The sequence below is a fragment of the Stegastes partitus genome, unplaced genomic scaffold, assembly GCF_000690725.1.
Source record: "Stegastes partitus isolate 25-593 unplaced genomic scaffold, Stegastes_partitus-1.0.2 Scaffold467, whole genome shotgun sequence".
NCBI lineage: Eukaryota > Metazoa > Chordata > Actinopteri > Pomacentridae > Stegastes > Stegastes partitus.
In genome coordinates this window covers 1-19257 of record NW_007578198.1, presented here as the reverse complement: position 1 = coordinate 19257, position 19257 = coordinate 1, and the positions used below count along the sequence as shown (strand labels likewise).

The 19257-nt window shown below is 41.6% G+C and overlaps 2 protein-coding genes across 2 annotated transcripts; one reads left to right on the top strand and one right to left on the bottom strand.

The window, feature by feature from the left end:
- Window positions 1–728: 728 nt before the first annotated feature.
- On the top strand, window positions 729–6416 carry pbld (phenazine biosynthesis like protein domain containing). The gene is made up of 10 exons (XM_008286722.1): window positions 729–876; window positions 1175–1274; window positions 3245–3343; window positions 3581–3690; window positions 3901–3930; window positions 4052–4140; window positions 4400–4491; window positions 4826–4909; window positions 5471–5533; window positions 5671–6416. The coding sequence occupies exons 1-10, from the start codon at window positions 793–795 to the stop codon at window positions 5781–5783; spliced, it is 864 nt and encodes a 287-aa protein (XP_008284944.1). The 5' UTR covers window positions 729–792; the 3' UTR covers window positions 5784–6416.
- dna2 (DNA replication helicase/nuclease 2) lies at window positions 6022–17997 on the bottom strand. The gene is made up of 25 exons (XM_008286723.1): window positions 17968–17997; window positions 16228–16293; window positions 14827–15718; window positions 14136–14244; window positions 13673–13822; window positions 13292–13475; window positions 12590–12738; window positions 12373–12495; window positions 11993–12233; window positions 11786–11900; window positions 11478–11634; window positions 11118–11309; window positions 10732–10959; window positions 10485–10598; window positions 10261–10370; window positions 9959–10068; window positions 9704–9832; window positions 9296–9388; window positions 8981–9174; window positions 8805–8894; window positions 8374–8587; window positions 8008–8097; window positions 7673–7858; window positions 7425–7571; window positions 6022–7223 (listed from the first exon to the last, which is right to left on the bottom strand). The coding sequence occupies exons 1-25, from the start codon at window positions 17995–17997 to the stop codon at window positions 7170–7172; spliced, it is 4167 nt and encodes a 1388-aa protein (XP_008284945.1). The 3' UTR covers window positions 6022–7169.
- Between the last annotated feature and the right edge of the window lie 1260 nt (window positions 17998–19257).

The following is a 19257-nucleotide window of genomic DNA, read 5'->3' as shown; positions in this document are numbered from 1 at the left end:
CTGTCCGTGTGTGATGATAATTTACAGCCATGATGGTAGTTAAGAGAGGTCACACTCTGTAGTGCATCATATCCACACTAAGGTCACTGCTGCAGATCAAACGTTTACAGTAAAGGTAACATAAAGCTGTGAAGAGGCAAAGTACTCAACATCTAACTAATGTTTTAACTGCAGCCTATAAACCGTGACTCTGTGTGACAGCTCCCCTGTCTGAAGACAAGTACACATTGTTATTTACTGAAAGACCTCGTCTCCATGTTAGAAATCATTTATAATTACAGGTGATTAAGTTTTGGTGTGTGCGTAAATGCGCACATCCATCTGTCCTTTGAGATGCACATGTGAATTCAGCTGCTGTCTGACGTCGATTTGACCATTTTAAAGGGAACACATATACTAGAAATAACGAACTTCATTTCGTCTCCCGTCTGTGTGTGACTCTGTCAACTGAAGGCACAAATTGTATCATTTGCGCTTTCCGTTCCTGCACAGGGCGCACAGCCAGCTGACTGTCGGTACAAGCAGCCTCCACAGCCACCGGCGCTGCTTTCACTTGCACTCGGACTCTGTGGTTGCATTCACTTGTACTCGAAAATGTGAGGTTTAAAGAACTTGGCCTATGAGATCTGGGGTTGGCCTCAGTTGTAACCAATGAGATTCCAGGGGAGGCTGCGGCCGCCCTCGGAGGCGCCTCTGGTCTAAAGTCCAGGGAAGCGACAGACTGTGTTAAAGACTGCCCTCCCCAGGGGTTCTCTTAGTTTGAAGCCTTTTTCATCCTTCAGCGCAGCAATAATGGAGATTCCAGTATTTACCATTGATGCCTTCACCAACTTACCCTTCAAGGGAAACCCTGCGGCCATTTGTCCACTTATGCATGTGAGTAAAAAAAAAAGTCTAATGTGCATGGTGTCCTCATTTAACCTAGAGGGCAGCCACAGAGGATGAACAGCACAGGAATGAACAAATCATGACACTTCAGGTGATTCTCAGCTTCTATTTGATTGTTTATTCAAAGCTACTTGATGTTGACTAAGAATCATCAGTGAGCAAAGTTCAGCTTTTTAAATAGTCTGCAGTTTCAGTTTTTCAGAGCAGCCCAGGACACTATCAGTGTGCATTATGCAGCGCATCGAACAAGAAGAAAACCTTGTGTTGTGTTTTGTGTTTCTGACAGGAGCTGAGTGATGATTTGTATCAGAGTATCGCATCAGAGATCAATCTGTCAGAGACTGCTTTCATCATCAGGACCAACCCTTCTGACAGTTTCTCCACAGGTATCTCTGTTTAAATGCATCACCACCGTGTCATATATACCAGCATTAGCATAAAAACTGCTGCCAGCAATTAAGGGGATCTTGACAACAGTAAACAAGCACATAGATACCAGCTATAGTGGCCAACGGACTTTGAGACGTTTTCAGTGCTGGCTGGAACAAAGAACATATTGACTCTGCAGCAGAGTCTTTATTGTAAAGGGAAAAAGTAATTAGTTAGTTAATAATTAGTTTTGAGAAAGGCTCACAGTAAACACAAATTAATACAAATAAAGTAATAAAATCCCCCAAAATGCCATAAAGAAAAAGATTAAATACATTTTTTTTCCTCATGGCACTAACATAACACTTTTTTTTTCTTTCTACAAAGACCATTATTATCCAAAGCAAAGTTTCTAGATATCTGTTCATTAGTTTTTAGGACAAAACATTTACAGCACGATTACAACTGTCAAACAATCACTTATAACTTATTTTAATTTATCCCAGGTATTTTCACTGTGTGTGTGTTTTTTTTATCGCTGACCCTTAATAGTCACTTCGTTCTGCAGTGCGTCCTTGATGTAATTTGTATGAATGACAATAAAGTAGTCGGAATCTGAATCTGAATCACAAGTGTTGTGGAGTCAAAACTAAAACAAACAAAAAAAAACAATTTTACGCTAATTTTACGGTCACATCCACGCTTACAGTTTATTCCTTTACTATAAAATATTTGAAAAAAATCCAGCCACTTTGACAAGAAACAACTAAATAAATGATTAAACACGTCTCACTTATGCAATGATTTTAATAGTCATAATGCAAATGATTGGAGGTGAGAATGTGTATAAGAAACAAAGACAGGCTTATGAATTACAAACATTCTGTGCAGATAATGAGACACAGCTATGTCATGTAATCTCTGTGTGTTCTTGTGTGTACACAAACTGAAAAAAAACGCCCGTCCTCAGCAGTTTGACCGGTAACAACGTTAAACACACAGTTAAGATGTTCATTGTTGGGAGTCAGAACAATGCAACGAACGGCCACAGTTAGAAAAGCAGCGAGCAGCTATTCAGAGTTCCACAAATGGTGCAATGTGCACACAGCATAAGAAGCTCTTGAATGTATGTAAACAGGTCAGACAAGGTCACTTTGTAACTCATAACTAATATAACTTAATCAGTGTGTCTGGCTTTAGCATTTTGCACAGTGAAATCAAATGATACGGCATCAGTAACGTCAGATGTCAATTAAACTGCAACTTTAGAAAACTGCTGCAAATTAAAGCTCACAAAGAGACTTCAAAGATTTATTTTTGTATCATTTGCTGCAATTTATTGAAATTTCTTTCCAGCTGTGAGCAGCTTCTTTATTTCCTTTATGTACTGCACTGAAAAATGTCCACCAACAACACATTCAAAAATCCATCATCCACTTTATTTGATCACTTTTTTAGCATGAAACACATCCATCCATTATCTATACACCGCTTAATCCTCACTACGGGGGACTGGAGTCTATCCCAGCTGACTTAGGGCGAAGGCAGAGGACACCCTGGACAGGTCACCAGTCTATCACAGGGCTACACTTAAGAGACAGATAACCAAGCACACTCACATTCACACCTACGCACAATTTAGAATCATCAATTAACCTCAACATGTTTTTGGATTGTGTGGGAGGAAGCTGGAGAACCTGGAGAGAACCCACGCTGCACGGGGAGAACATGGAGACTCCACGCAGAAAGATCCCGGTGCCCCCACCGGGACGCGAACCGGCAACCTTCTTGCTGCGAGACAACAGTGCTCATGAAAACACACAAAAGAATAATTTATTGTGGAAGTGCTAGTTTTCCCATCAGAAACTGTGCATGTGTCTAATCTTCTCCTTGTGGGGGGAGGTCCTGTTACATTGTGGATGGTTGTATTTACAGTGAATCAGTTGTGTGATAAAGCACCTGTCTGAAGAAGCGATGTGATTAACAGGATCAAGGTTCCGCCTTCGATGGTTTACACCAACCAGTGAGGTGAATCTGTGCGGTCATGCCACCTTGGCCTCCGGAGCAGCGCTGTTCCGGCATCACAGTAAGACACAACATAGACATGGACAGCACATCGAGGTTGTTCAGGGTGTTCTTACTTTGGTTTATATCAATCCCAGCATGACACACAGGACAAGACTACAAGGCTGCCACATTGTGAAATTGTTTCCATATTGTAAAGCTTCTCCATGAAAAGGAAACACACCTGTGTTAGTCATTTACATGTAGTTCATCAGCGAGTGTGACAGTAATACTGTGTGTGTTGTATGTGTTCCTACAGACAATGTAAATCCCACACTGGTGTTTGAGACGAGGAGTGGAGATCTGGCTGTCACCAAGAAGGGGGAAGGCTACCTCATGGACTTTCCTCTCAATCCACCGGCCCCGGAGGTACAGTGTGTGTTTGGATAAACACATCAATTTTAAGTTGCAGATGCAGGCAATCCTATCCTACACCTGATCTCACAGTTACAAACGTTTGCCTAAAGAACTGCTGTGTGGCTTTGCTATATTGTATTTTCCTGCAATATTTCTGAAGATTGTTCAAAAATGTTATAAAAGTGTTAACTTTTCTCGTCCCAAAACCATTTTCCATCTCAGGATCCCAATGCCTTCAGAGACATTATCAAGGTCAGTAAGTCCATTTAAGTGCATATGTGTGTTAACAGATGCACCAGTGTGATTCCATTCCTGTACTTTGGCGTGAGAGCGTGTGCTCTTAACTGTTGCTGTCTTTACTTGTGTGACACAGGTGGCAGTTGGAAACCACCCAGTTCAGGATGTTTGTCTGAGCCCCAGCACCAAGAAACTGATGATACGACTGGCCGATAGCTGTGACAGGTTACCAACAAAACACATGCATGTAGACACACTTCAATAAGTCCAGGCTTCGGACAGCTGAGGCGTGTTTCTGGTGAATTTGTTATATTTAGTGAGCAGATCTTTTCCTAAAGTTTACTCAGCAGTGCACTTCACGCTCCTCAGCCAATGTGAGAGCCTCAGTAATATGTCCAATAACCAGACATACATTCAAACCACTGCCCTTCCAGACACACTCATCACAATCCACTGAATGCACATGCATGTGTATTGTCCTCAGGTCAGTACTAACCAGTCTGAAAGTTGACCATGCTGCTCTTCTGAGCAGTGAGAAGAGTGGAAGAGTCAAAGGAGTAATCGTCACAATGAAAGGTAACAGAGCGTATAAGTACTAGAGCCTTTACTTAACCCAGACGGATATTGTTGGACAGTTTTATGACCTACTGGGCCAGAGCACCTGCAGAATCGGCACTTTTACAGTGTTATCAAAGTTCAGACAGGTTTCATCATAACAACACATTAAGAACAAACCCTTAACAATGTTTTCATCAGGAGTAACACTTCCATGTCGTCCATGTTAGAGGTCTTTATCAGCTGAACTAAAAATATTAAAAAGTACTGTTAAAAGATGTTACTAATGGTGTAGCTCATCAGTGGTCCATAACAACATCCTCCTCCTAAAACCTCTCTACATCTCACGTAAAAGGCTCCCCAGACTGCCAGCCCGGATACGATTTCTACTCCAGATATTTTGCTCCATGGTTCGGCATCCCTGAGGATCCCGTCACTGGTAAGATGACCACCATGACTAATACTACCAGTGTTGCGGTGTATACTCAAAAGCAATGTATTTCTTTACTTATTTCCTCCCTGTAGGAACTAATTCATTGTACTGCTCATCACTTGAGATGCATCATCACATAGTTGGCAGTTAACAATATTATGTTAAACCATTCACGTGTCCACATGTCAGCAAAAATCTCTTTTGTAGTAGTGAGGACATACACAAGATGATGTTTTTATGCTCCTAAATGAAAATAGAACCTCAAGGCCAACAGCAAAGTTGATGGAAACCAGCTCAATAAGCACTTCATGGAAAAATTTCATGGTGAGATAAAGGCTCAAGGTGGCACTGACAAGAGTCCGTACTGCTTCACAATAAAAGCAGTAACTAATTCTGAATAGGGCTTTAATATGACTGTACTTTTAGGCTGTTTTACACAACTACATACAAGCATCAGGTGCAGACACTATAGACAAAGTGCATTCAGATGCACTTGTGCAGTAAAGTTGCTAAATGTTTATTGTGTTCTGTGAAATTCACCTGCCATGTGTTTTCCTTTTCTTGCAGGATCCGCTCACACCGTCCTCGGTAGCTACTGGTCTGAAAAACTGGGAAAGAAAAAAATGCTGGGTAAGAAATTTAATCAACACAATTTAACTAAACAAGAGGCAAACTCATTAACGGTGTAACCTACTTGATGACAGGTGTTGTTTCTTCCTATAAATACTCCGTTACTGACTCTCAGATTATCTTGTGTCTTTGTGAAGCTTACCAGTGCTCCAGGCGAGGCGGGGAGCTGGAACTGGAAGTGAGAGACGACGGAAGGATCAACATAGCTGGACAGGCTGTCAGTGTGTGGCAAGGAAAAATCACACTGTAGCTTCAGTCAGGAGCAAACACACAGGGTTTAAGGAGCTGAGAGGTCAACATGGACCTGCAGGAAGATGGTTTCTAACTTTTAGTAATCAATACAAGATGGTATAGTAATAGTAATAATAATAATAATAATAATAATGATAAAAACAGACTAAAGCCCAGACTTATTAATCTTATAATCAAACATCATTGAGCCAAGCAGCAGACTGTAGGATTGAAAAAAAAAAAACACGCACGTTTTGTAAGGATTTGCATTATTTATTCACATAGTCGACATTAAAGTAAATCACAATACTTCATAGAAGAAAAAAAAAACAACATAAATTTACAGGCTGTGCTCAAGTAAAACAGAACGAAGGTTGAATCACAGTTGTGGTCAGAATGTTATTCGACAACATCACAGTTTACTCGTGTTGTAAAACACAGAATCATTTTTGTCCGATATTGTGGTTCGTACCAGATTCCTAGAATTCTAACTGTTCTCTCCTCTGTAATCTGTTCAGCTTTAGTTCAGCTAGTCTGCAGAGGAACTGCAATAAATAACTCAGTTGGTTAGTTTTGCTTTTGCTAATATGAACATAAGACGCACTAATCTTAGTTGTTGAAACGATAAATCAATAAAATCATTGATACACCAGTTTGTTTCTCTGTTTTCTGTACAGGTATAGACCACGGTAGTAAAACCTATTCACAGATCAGAGTTCACAAGTGGATAAAAATTAAATGTTACATTAAGCAGGCTGTAAATAATACCATCATTTCAATCTTATCAAGCTTGTAATTCCTTAAGATTGAACACATTTCATTGCTGTGGCAGACGTATGAGTGTATCTGACTGCTGCAGTTGAGCGAAATGAATCAAGGAAAAACTCCAAACTCACATATCTGATGAAAGAACTTATAGTTGCACCTGAAATATTGTCAGTGTATTGAGTGAGGTATTTGATGAACAATCGAGTCCTACTTGAGGCCTGATACGTTCACAATCAGTGTCAGTTAAACACATGAACTGCAGGGCCGTCCTCTGAATGCGTTCGTAGCTATTTCAGCTGTTCAGTGTGTCAGTACTTCACATAATAGGAAACAACACATACATTTAAAACTGAGCCACTGTAACTGTGCATTTAAAACTAATCAACATTAACAACAGCAGCTGCAGTCTAAAGATCTGTGGTTCACATCTGGCCATCTACTAATCTGCAGAAAAACACAGGAAAAGATGCTTGAATGTAAATGCAACAGAAGGTTTTATATTGTGAGGAATGTGTGGTTTTGATACAAGTTAGTTCAGGTCTTCTTTGAAAAAAGACAAGTTTGAGGTGAGGCCTTGATGTTGAGGTCTGAGGTTCACAGGTGACCTGAAACACCATCATAGCTTTATAGACTTCTGTCACAGGTGCATGCTGGGTAGGGCCTTGTGGGCAGCTGGTGGGAGCTGGATAATGTGAAGTAAGAGTTCAGGAAAAAACTTATAGACACAGAAGTCATTAAAAGAACTGATAAACCGTCATTTGTAAGTAACATTGTTTAACAATTTTGCATAACATTACTAGAATTCATCATAACAGTGCCCCTACTGGAGAGTAATTATAATAAAAATTACAAACAGTTCAGTGAAAGTACCAAGATAATTCCTAAAGGATATCATGTTCTCTTGCTGGAGATGGTTGAGTAGTTTTTCCACCGGTGTGTAGCGGCGTAGTGTTGCGGCAGAGCCCACCATCAGCAGCTTGTGTTTAGCTCTGGTAATGGCTACGTTCAGGCGACGCCAGTCCTTTAAGAGCTCCCCTAACTTTTAATGGAAAGACAGGAAAGAATCAGAATTTCTCACTTGGTCATCAGTGCAGAGATAGATGCACAAAGAAAAAATAAAAAAGGGTGAGAAGCACTTGCCTTTCCTTCCTCTGCAGTGCTCCTGACAAAAGAAAGAACAATCAGACTTTTGTCCCTTCCTTGGTATTTGTCCACAGTGTTCACCTCCACACCGGTAAAAGCAGAGGACTGCAGCAGAGCCGAGATGCTCTTTAACTGCTGCCTGTAGGGGGCGATGACACCGACATCACTGGGCTTACACCCAGCCTAAAGACAAGAACAATTTAACAGGTTAATATGAGAACAAACCACACTGATTATTGAACTGTTACACTTTTTAATACCATTCTTAATAACTGTATCAAAAGGGAACTTATGTCCTAAATACTTGAGCATCAATTAGAAAACTGATGCACCTTTAGGAGAAGCGAAAGCAGCATGTGTATGAGGGCAGCTTCGGTGTGGTTGCTTACTCCTCCCTGCTCCACCGACTCCAGTGCAGGCACCTAAAGAAACCAGTGGAGAGAAATAACATTAAGATCCGTGTACCTCTGCTTTCTTACTTCCAAATACCATCCAACATGTATCAAGTCAGTCATGCAAGAATCAAACTCAACCAGCTGAAAAGCACAGTCTTCAGGAACAGTCTTATCTCCTATTTTACTTATTTACCACTTTAACAGTTACAGCTACTGCTTCAGTTTTTTAAACTTCAGCATAAACTGAGTAATTTCTACCTCACCATAATTAAAAACTTTAATGCCCTCCATATTTCAACTAACCACTGAGCAATCCAGGAAGCAGACTGGGTTGTTTGGCAGCAGTGTGGCCTGCAACCAAGACAGGTCGTGCTGAGGATGCGTCTGAGAGTACGAGCTGATCTCTGACTGGACAGTAAGCAGGAAGGGCAACGTGATCAGGGCTGTGGCCGTCCTCTCTGATCCACACTCCAGCCGGCCGTCATACATCAGAGAGTTACTGAGAGACATGATCTGCCTGAAAAAATAAAGCACAAACTGCTATCAGACAGTGCATATACTTCCATGTGTCCAAACTGCTCTTGTCAAGCTGTTTTGTAGGTGTCACATGAACAAAATTAAGTTTTTTTTTGCAATACTATAGAAAGACAGAGCTGCTGTAAATTCAGATTTAGTTGATTTTAGGATCATAAAACCAGACGACTGGAACATGAAGTGTTTAGCATATAGGTTACCTGTTCATCCGGTACTGTACATTGAGTTGAACCACTGCCTCTTCATGGAGTTCAAGTCGCTTAAATAAACTTTCATCCATCCCACGTGACCTGATGGGAAAAAAGAAGAAAGACAGACATAGATATATGCTGAATCTTTACAGGCTGATGATCAACACACGTCACAGATACTCGACCTGGCTTCCTGGTTTTGTACGATTGGTGGCAGCTGTTGATGGTCTCCAACCAGGACAAATCTTTTGGCGTAGAACAGCGGCCCCAGACATATCGGCTGGCTGATCTGTGAGGCTTCATCTATGATGCAGAAGTCGAACCGGCGATGTGTGAAAATGGGATGTTTGATGCCCATGCAGGTGGTTGCCACAACCAGCTAGAAAGAGACAGAAGACAAGCACTGATGTATAAAACAATTTCCTGTTTTCTGTAGATGTTAACTAACTAAATTAACTAAAAGCGAAATGTTTTGAAGAAAAAACAAACTGACTGCTCACCTCTTTGTTGTAAAGCTGCTCCAGCTCTGACAGAGTGTGAACCCCCTTCTTCCTCACGCTCTCCTCCGTGTATGGCAGGATGTCTGGATGAACCTGGAGAGGGCAGCAGAAAAAAAGAAATTAGATCAAGTAATGGGGAGAAAACTGTAAAGAAAAAAAAGAAGGGGGATCTAGACTTTTGTACTTTTATATGCTCTTTCAAAAATAGAAATTATTTCATTACCGAGATAATACCACCTTGATTCATTATTGTATAACTTCATTAACATTTAATAGTGATCTGTGAGAATGTAATACTTTGTGTTTTAACATCAGACATCTCTACAAAAAGACATTATGTCTATTAAACAAATTTGGGAAGTCAGGACTTCTCTGGACTTCAAACACTGAACAACAACCATAGTGCACCTTCTGTCCCTGCCCCAGACGCAGAAAGCCAACTCGGAAACGTTTGAGCTTCAGCAGGATGTTGTCGACAGCAGAGTGGGTGTAGCTGGTCAGCAGCACGCTAAACCCACATGCATGCAGGATACGAACCTAAGAAGAGACGAAGAGCAAGAAGACAGATGGGTAGAGATGAGGGTCAGAGTTATGGCCTGACAGGGAGTTCATAATGTTGACTTAAGGTTCTGGTAAGATTATATATGATAATGTGGGGGTTACCAGGGTGCAGATGGTTGTGGTTTTGCCAGTGCCAGGCATGCCGACAATCAGTGTGTAGTCTTTGGATAACAACACCTTCTTCATGGCCTGTTTCTGCGGTTTGTTGAGACCTACACAAACATAACAAAATGCATCACCTGACTGAACAGCTTCATATGAGAAAATAACAAAGTGTTGAAAATGCTCCAATACTGTGTTCAGTGTGAAAATAAAACTACAGCACCTGTATTCAATTTCTAGACATCAAACTAAAAGATAAAACAAAGAGCACAGGACAGGCCGAGGAAACAGAGGTGAGTCACCTTTGAGGATGTTGGCCACTGTGTCCTTGGCCTCTCTGGGCAGAACAGAACTGAGGTTGGAGATAAACTCTGGAGACCGAAGGTCAACAACCAGCTCCCTCAGACGATCGCTGCACACAGACACATTTTAGTCAATAACACCGTAGAAATCTTTCAGATGCCTCTTCGTACATCATCTACATGCAAAGCTATCGTAACTTCACACTTCATGTGAGTGTCCCTACCTGTCCGGACAGTTTTCCATCAACCTGGACAGATTGGTGAGGTGAGTGCTGAGACCCACCACACCTTCATCACCATCCACTCGAAACAACACGCCGCTGAACTTTGACAGGTCCCTGGGCAACACATTAAATAACTAAGTGAGCGGACATCAGGTAAGTGACTTATTTGCTCGTCACATAACTGAGCAAATCCCAAACACTTTACTGTTCTATAGTTGAAACACTCAAACTGTGGATTTGTTCCCACCTGTCCAGAGTGCAGCTGATCGCTTTCCTGCTGATCTCACACAGGTACCCTGTTGCCAAGCCAACGAGGCGACCCTCCTGATCGCTGACAACAATCCGATCCCCGCTGGCTAAACCCTGCTGTGAGGCAACGCTGCTGCGCTGGAAACGATGGAGGAAAACCCCTTCAGACTGCACAGTCACTGGACCGCTGAGCTGCAGATTTCCCACACAGCTTCCATTCTTCTCACTGGAAACACAAGACGGCGTAAAATACTTTAAAAGTTTTATTCAATGGGAAGTGGGTGCCTTCAAAAACAGTGTTGGCTTTACCGTGTGTGCTTCATGTTTTGTGGCAATAACAACAAGAACATGAGGAAAAAAGGTGTGTGGGGGTCAGCTTCGTACCTTTCCTGAACTGTCTGAAGCCACACACGCTTTCGACTGTTCTTGGCCTCCATGGTAGTGGCCTCCAGGCAGCAGAGCAGCAGCCAATGGGAAAAATAGTTGAGATGTGGCAGCGTGAGGTGACCAGTCTCTTGCTGCAGAAGGTCCTGCACGACGTCCTCACTGACATCTGCAGCGCTGGGATCCACCGCTCTGAACCAAAGGACACATGAGGAACAGCAAACAGAGGAAGGAGATGAATGACAAGAAAGGCAGAGAACATCACAACCCTGAGACCCTTAAACGACTGAAGCTCATCGTCTCTGTTACTAAACATTCTAATGCTTGAAATTTTCATGATCACAGTTTTAAAAGGTTTACCTCTCATATAAAGCACAGTTTCTCTTCTGAGGACAATACTGGCAGGTTTGTCTGTTTGTCAGGATATCAGGAAGTCTGGAGAGGCGGCTCCGCTCTGCTTCTTGCTCCACACTGTTGTGAATGTGATGAACCAAAGTGTTTCTGAGCTTCAGCAGCTCTGAAATGAACACAGAAAGTTTTAGCAATAAACTGATGGAGGAGGAGAAGCTGCGGCCAAAATGTCCTTTGGTCACTACATCATCACGCAGTGGTCAGGCACACATGATTTAGGTGGAAGGGGATTTGTGGTCTTGGTTCAGCCCATGTACCTCTGCGGTCCATGTGGCTGGGCGCTACAGGGTGCATGTTGCCAGTCTTGAGGTAAAGCAGGAAGCCGGTTTCAGGATTGTACCGCTCAAGGCTCATCAGAGTGTACAGGATCACCTAGACACAGAAACACACCTTGACCTGATTAAAACTCCCTTTTCACCTGAACCCATCAGCCTACATGTGTCTGCTGGCTGAGCCCCACTGACCTGACTGCGATGTTCTATTGAGTTGGACTCCTTTCCAGTTTTCAGCTCCAGTGGTACGGTGTTTTCCTCGGGCATTCTGTGGCTTCCGTTTCGTGGTCTCTGGATTCGAACCCTCGCCGTCACATCGATTTTCCCTTTCAGGCCAAATCTCGGGGCCCAGACATTCTCCTCTATGTCTGCCAGCTCTGTTACCGTGACAACAGTAGCAGGGTCCTGACGGTTGCTTGGAGCTCTGCTGTTGCTAGGGCTGAGACCGGGGAGACAGAGAGTAATCAGCTATATCAAAGTTGGCAAAACATTTTTTTAAACTGTAAATAAGCTTTACGTTGCACATTCGGTACATTGCTGCAGATGTAATAAAGTTTTACGTATGTACGTACAGTTTAAGGCTGATGGCTTTAGGTGATGAGGAGTTGAGGTACGTATTCGCCCAGTGTTGCAGTGACGGCAGATAATCGTGCAGCTCCTGTTTCATCTCCTCCTGACTTACACCCAAAGCGTACCTATGAACACATTGATGAAACACAAGTATTCTGAAAACCTGCCCTTTGCATCAATACACAAAGGAAAGGCTCTGCAGTGCACAAACCAACGTACATGTCGCCCAGGTACCGAGGACCCTGCAACGCCTCATCAGCCAGCTTAGATAGTTTCTCCAAAGAAAAGTCTTTAGCGGTAGCTGCCCTCTGGAACACTTCATGCACCATGGTGCCGTTAAGCATTTGCTTGGAACCGCCGTCAAAACTCTGCATCGAGGCAAACGGAAACAAGAGACAAAGAGTTCAGTATTATGTTATTAAAAATTCAAATGAACATTATGCAATATAACTGGGGATGTCTGATAATATTGGCCCACTGATATTATCGGCCCGATATTGGCATAAAAATGTAATATCTGTCAATATCGTTACTGTTTGTTTTTTTTCCCCCTATAATGTAAACCAATAAAATAAAGCCTGGATTTTGCCACCATCTACCGGCCCGCAAATGACGACATCAGACTGCGTCATGAAGCGTGTGAACAAGTGTGGCTGCAGCAACAAACATATATCAGTATCAGTTGATATCGGAATCAGAAATTGAGAGTTGGACAATATCCAGATATTGGCAAAAAAGCCAATATCGGACATCCCTAAACATGACATCATTTAATGCACCAATGTCAAACTATAGCCTCGAAGAAGATTGAAATCAAAACTTCTTTGAAACAATCAACAACAACAAAAAAAGGATTTAACTTGTGACAGAATGGAAAACAAACTAAGTGTCACCTCTTGGATACTGAGCAAAGCCTTTTACCTTGAACATATCTCCCAGTACTGCACGCCTCATGCAGCGGATGGAGTTTGAGATGCTGGTTCCTGAGATGAGGCTATCAGGCAGTAAAACCAGGAAGCCCTGCTCCCTGTCCACCAACCAGGACCCACCATCGGAGCAGCCCTCCAGATGCACCACATCACCGCAATGGACAGGCGTCATCTCCCTGGAAACATCCAAATGAATAATCTATTTATGTAAAGAAAGATGCAAACATGCACAGTGAAGCCACAATACATGACACACATTCACTCATCACAGATCATCACAGATGGCACAAAATTCAGATTTGTGGCTGCATGTTGGAATGGTAACATGAAATGAAATCGTGAGCAGGATAGATGTCTGAACACACAGCATTACCATCCATCTTTGAGCAGACACGTCTCAGTTGGATGGAGAGACTTGGAGCATGAGATGGTCAGTGTTTTGCTGCCCGGTCTTTCTTCAACGTCCACAACCCAGTAGCGGTTGTTTAGGCCTCCAGAAAGGATCACGTGGTCTGGGACTTTACTGCAGGGACAGAGAGGACTGTTATTATACATGCAGTTACACATCAAGTGTGTTCAACAGGTTCTGTGTTTGATTCGGTTTAAAATAAAATATTAGACACGGCATCAAAGCACCAAGGCCCAGCTTTAACTTGAGCAGGTTTACATAAATATGAACAGCATTGTGTGTGAGATAGAGAAAGTTATTTCAATTTTAATGAGCTGCCTGAACACTTAAACAGCTCGTATACGTCCACTGTTTCAGGAGGTGCTTCTTCACTTTTGTTTCACGTCAAACTCTGAAGCGACCTTCAGTAAGTCCATGGATTTCTCACCGGAGTTTTTTGGGTTTGTCTTCTGTTGCACGATCTTCATTAGGTTCCATCTGCTCTGCAAACCAGCAGTCGTCCAACATGTCTTCTTCAGGACATGCAGACGTCGATCCTAAAGCAACACAAAAAAAGCAGGTTAGCAGGATGTGAAACAAACTAGAGTCAAAGGATGTGACAGGACAATATGACAATAAATATTGTGAAACGGCTTAAATCTTTTTTTTTGGTCTTTTGCACAACATTTCTGCTTTGTGGGCCTCACACACAAAAAGGTTTGTGTAAGAGTTTTTGAATTCAATGTCATTACAAGGAAAAAATATTCAAGACGGGCAGAAAAGTTCTGTGACACTGAAGACTGATCAATGCTAGATTTTCTTCAAGTCAATGCTAATATCGATGTTTAAGAGTTTTAAAAAATTTTTAATAATATATCAGCAAATACAAGATTTCTTAGACTGACGAAGAGCACAGTATAAAATTAGACTTGCCATTTGTTTCCTGCAAAAAACACACATGATCACAATGTTTCTAACCTCAAATTTAGTTTGACATCTCTGTACTGCATGTTTTTTTGTACTTATCAGCTGATACGTACACTGTCTGGCTCTATTTGTCAAAGAAAATATGCAACTTTGGTACAACTAATAATAGTAATTAAACAAACAAAACAACAAGTGGCAGGTGGTATCTGTACCTCCAGTTGCTTTGTCCCTGTTTCCATCTGTCACCGGTGCCTTTGTAGTTTCTTTTTCAGTTGGGTCTCCCTCTCCATCTTCTGGTGCAGAAGTGATAGCTTTAGCACTGGGTTCCCACACATCAGCAGTAAGACCGTCAGCGTCCTCATCCAGATGTGGGTTTCCACTGGTTTTCACCTGACCTGCTTTCTGCTCTGTTATCACAGTAAAACCAGAATCCTTCTTGTCCAGTTCCTCCAGATGTTTCCTCTTTTCCTCCCAAGGCTGACAGAAAGCTGACTTGAGTGACATCGTTGTGTTTTTGCTGTCGTTTAAGACCACTTCGGTGTCTCGGCTGCGACTCATCGACCCGTCAGGCTGACCCGCTGATTGGTCACTGGGTAAATGAGGTGCCTTCATGGGGCCAAACACAGCTCTGGTTGCTTTCACGCTGCTACCTATGGGGGAGATCACAGTTCTCGATGGTGATGGATTGGCAGTTCTTGGTCTCTTGGCATGGTGGGACTCTTCCTTAGGGCTGAGGAGTCTTTTAATGGAGCCAGACCATCCATCGTCCCTCTTGGATCTTCCTCCCTCTCCGGCCATCAGTCTCCGTAGACTCTGCCCTTTGGAGCGAGGGCTGCGACAGATAGGGGACGCTTGGCCGAGCTTTCCTGCCTCTCTGCTGGGCTCTGGGCTCCGCAGACCTGCCTCTCTGGTGGAGGTAAGCCTGATCTGACTGTTGGGAGTTTCAGGCACAGAGAGGAGAAGATCTGGGGAGGGGGGAAGGAGGTTTTCAAGATCCCCAAAGACATTCCTCTTCAACGGGGAATGGAGTCTGAATAGAGAGCTTCCACCATCTTTGATCTGAGCAGTGCCAGTGAGGGGTACTTTGGTGGAAGATGTTCGGTCCTGCAAGCAGCAAATTAGTATTTTAATACAAAACTTTAAAAATATTGGCAGTTAACTGTTTGTGTACATCAGGGAGAAGTGTAATCGTACACAACAGTTACATACTTTGTGTGCAGTTTTATGCATTCATCTTACTTTTTTGACATTTTACCTGCTCCCCAAGTGAACATGTACAATCCTAAAGAAATCTAACGTCATGCAATGAGTTAAAGAGAGAGGGCTGCCTGCACACAACAGCACAGAGGAATCAACCGAAGCAGACACTCTAGATGTAATATTAACTGTCCTGTGATGTTTTATTTACTACAAAATCACTTCTTTTGTTAAACTTATCTAATAGTTTTTACAAACTGAAATGCATTTGAATCTTTGATTACCCATCATATGCACATTGCTCAAAATAATCTCTGAAAATCTTCGTCTGAATATCTATTAATGACAGAAGTAATATTTTTACATCCCTGTCAGGACCTTGTAAAAATGTTTTCATTTCACATTCTCTCTGTTACCTTTTGGTTTTGGGAGGAAAAGAAGGACGAGATGCTTTTCTGCCCTCCAGGTTTCCCTCCAGATACCTGACAGAAACCACAAAACAACAACACCAACATGTCACAGGAGCCATTTGTTTGTTGTCAAGAAAGCATTTGTGTCAAATGGCAGCACATGTCTGTAAAGGAGTCAGTGGTTCAGCTTTACTTACACTGCTGTGCACATACATCACACACAGGCCACTGAAAATCTTAGCTATGTGTTACGGCCGCCGCCGTATTGTGAGGAACTTCACCTCCCTCTTCTCAGTAGGTGTGAGTGTGTGTTTGTGTGAGTCTGCACTGCAGCAGGAGCTGATCTGATTCCATCCACCTGTGCTGGAGAAGGCTCATCCACCAATCAGGAGCCACCAGGAGGATTTAAGACGCCAGCAGACCAGCATTGGGCAGCGAGCTGTTGCCAGCCCCGCTCGTGTGTCTCTTTGTAACTTTCGATCGTTGTTACTTCTGTGAACTTGTTGAGGCACGAGATCCTGTTTAAGAACACTGCAGCCATCTTAGATTTGCTGTTAGCCTCACGAGTGATTGAGTGCTGTTCGGATTGTATTTCTGTTATTAGATTGGATGAGTTAGATCTTTTTTTTTTTAATTCTTCTGCATAATGGTAATCCTTAAACTCCAGGCTGGCATCTCCTTTTGTTCTCGTTTTCACAGCATTCATTTAGACTTTAGTTGCCTCACTTTTGTTCATCGTTAAATCTTAACTTTTGTAATAAATAACTTCAAATTACCTCACAACATCAGGGTTTTATGTTACTTCCCTTTTCCCAAGCGAGCTGGTCGTAACATTAAATTAAAGGCATGTTATTTACGTGCAAATTTATTATTAAAAGGTTTGCATTGTCGTCCAGAAGAACAAAAGATGAAGATGAAAATGGTTGGTTCTGAAGAAATTAATGCAACCTATCAATATATTATGGAAGCCAAATAAAACTTTCTTCTTTTTTTTTAATTACAAAAAAAAATCAAGCTTCGCAGCACTAAATCTGAACCTCTCAAAATTTTTATTCAGTTACTTGTTTATTTAAAATGTGTCTTTCAATCCTTCAAAACTTTTTTTTCCAACATGTTAAATAGATTTTTACAAACTGTATAGTGTCTAGTTTTTTAAAAAAGTGTAATACAAGCAGTTTCTCTATAATAAAAATATCTAATTTTGAAGCAAGCAAAAAATATCAGTAATACTGCAAACTCCATCCGGTGATAAAGGTGTGAAAGATGTGACTGGAAGCTGCAGAAAAAGTGAATCTGATAAAAATAGATAAAATAAATAATAATAATAATAATAAAATTCAAAGAGAATTTGTGCATTTAAATATGTAAACATGTATAAAACTGGGACTGAGGAGACACCGTCATAAATAAATGTAATTAAGAAACACCACATCCTGCAAAAGTTAAAAAAAAAAAAAGAAAAGAAAAAAAAAAAGACTAAATTAAAAGCACCATACAACGTCTTGATAAAAAAAAAAAAAAAAAAAGACTAAATTAAAAGCACCATACAACGTCTTGATGTCTTACAGTGTTGTCCAGGAAAATAAAAGGCAGAAAAATTAAAGTGCACAGGTGGGTTCAGGAGAAGTTAAAGCATCCAGACAGCTGAGTCACTTACGGATGATTGAAGCAACAATAACTAACGGCAGGTGTCACATTTAACGGTTAACGTTACTGTTGTTGTTTTTTTTTTTTTAAAGATCTCACCTTAGTTGTCTTCATTTTTATCCTGTTCATGGTGACGGTTGTTACTCATCAGCCTGCTGTTCGTATGAAGGAGCTGCTGTTGGTTCAGCAGAGTTTAACGAGCTGCTTGTTTTCGGGGGAAGCTAACAGCAGCATCAGCTAACGTTACGACAATCTGCATCCCCTCCACCAGGAGCCTGTCCGCTGGAAGAGCAGCGACAGGTGGCGGGTCTGTTTTATAAAGAAAGCTACAGCAAAGGTTCAGCTCCGGGAGTCCTCCTCTCGACGGTATTTATCATGTTTTCCTCCAGTGTTTTGTTAAAAACAAACTGCGCCGCCAAATTTTCAGTTTCGCGGAACGGAAATGACGTCGTTGCAGTTCCGCCCGACTTTTTTTTTTTTTTTTTTGTCGTAATAGCAGGTTTAACGTTTTCATTCAAACGTTTAATAATTTCACTCAGACATTATGGCGCATCCACTACAACCGTAATCACCACCCTGTTCAGATGAGAAGAGTTAAGAAAAATAAGTAAATATAGTACATTTAAAAAAATACATCTGTATTCATATGTGTTTGCAGTAGCGGCTATGAGCTCAAATGAGTATGGAATGCCTCTTTATTCGGTATTAAATAGACAAAAAAAATACTCCTACTAAATGTTTAAAATAAAAGCTTTCAGAGTTTCGACCTTTCAAAGCTGTTTTTCAGTTCCGTGCACCAGCTGTCAGATCACCATTTACACACGTTCAAACCCGGAAAACTAACACACCCTGTTTAATATGCACTTTACAAACCTTATTTCCTCATGCAAGTTGTTGGATTAAGATGTGTCTTCTTTTTCTGATGCAAAGTATGAGTTGTAGATCAGTTTGCAGCTCAGATTCCTAGTTTGACATTTGCAATGGTGTGGACTTTGAAACACGTTGATAGGACTATATAAAAGAAGATAATAAAAAGTGTCAGGTGGCTCTTATGTTGTATGGAGATGTTACAGGTGGCGTTTTGGTCCACTTGTCCCTTTGGAGGAACTAATTGCTGCAAATCAATACAAGTTGTTTTGAGTGGTCACCTTTATCCAATGGTTGTCTATCCTGATAGAAGAGGTCTCCTCCAGGATCACAATGAGTCCATCAATAGAGCATGAGCGGTCACTAATAATAAGAAGAAGTCATTATTTAATCCAAACATGATGGGTTATGAATTCTTTTGGTATTGCATTTAATTCAGAAGTCATTTAATTCTGTTTGCTTGTAGTCAAAGTCTTATACCCACACAGCTCTTACATTTAAAGTTCAACTGAAATGAAAAAA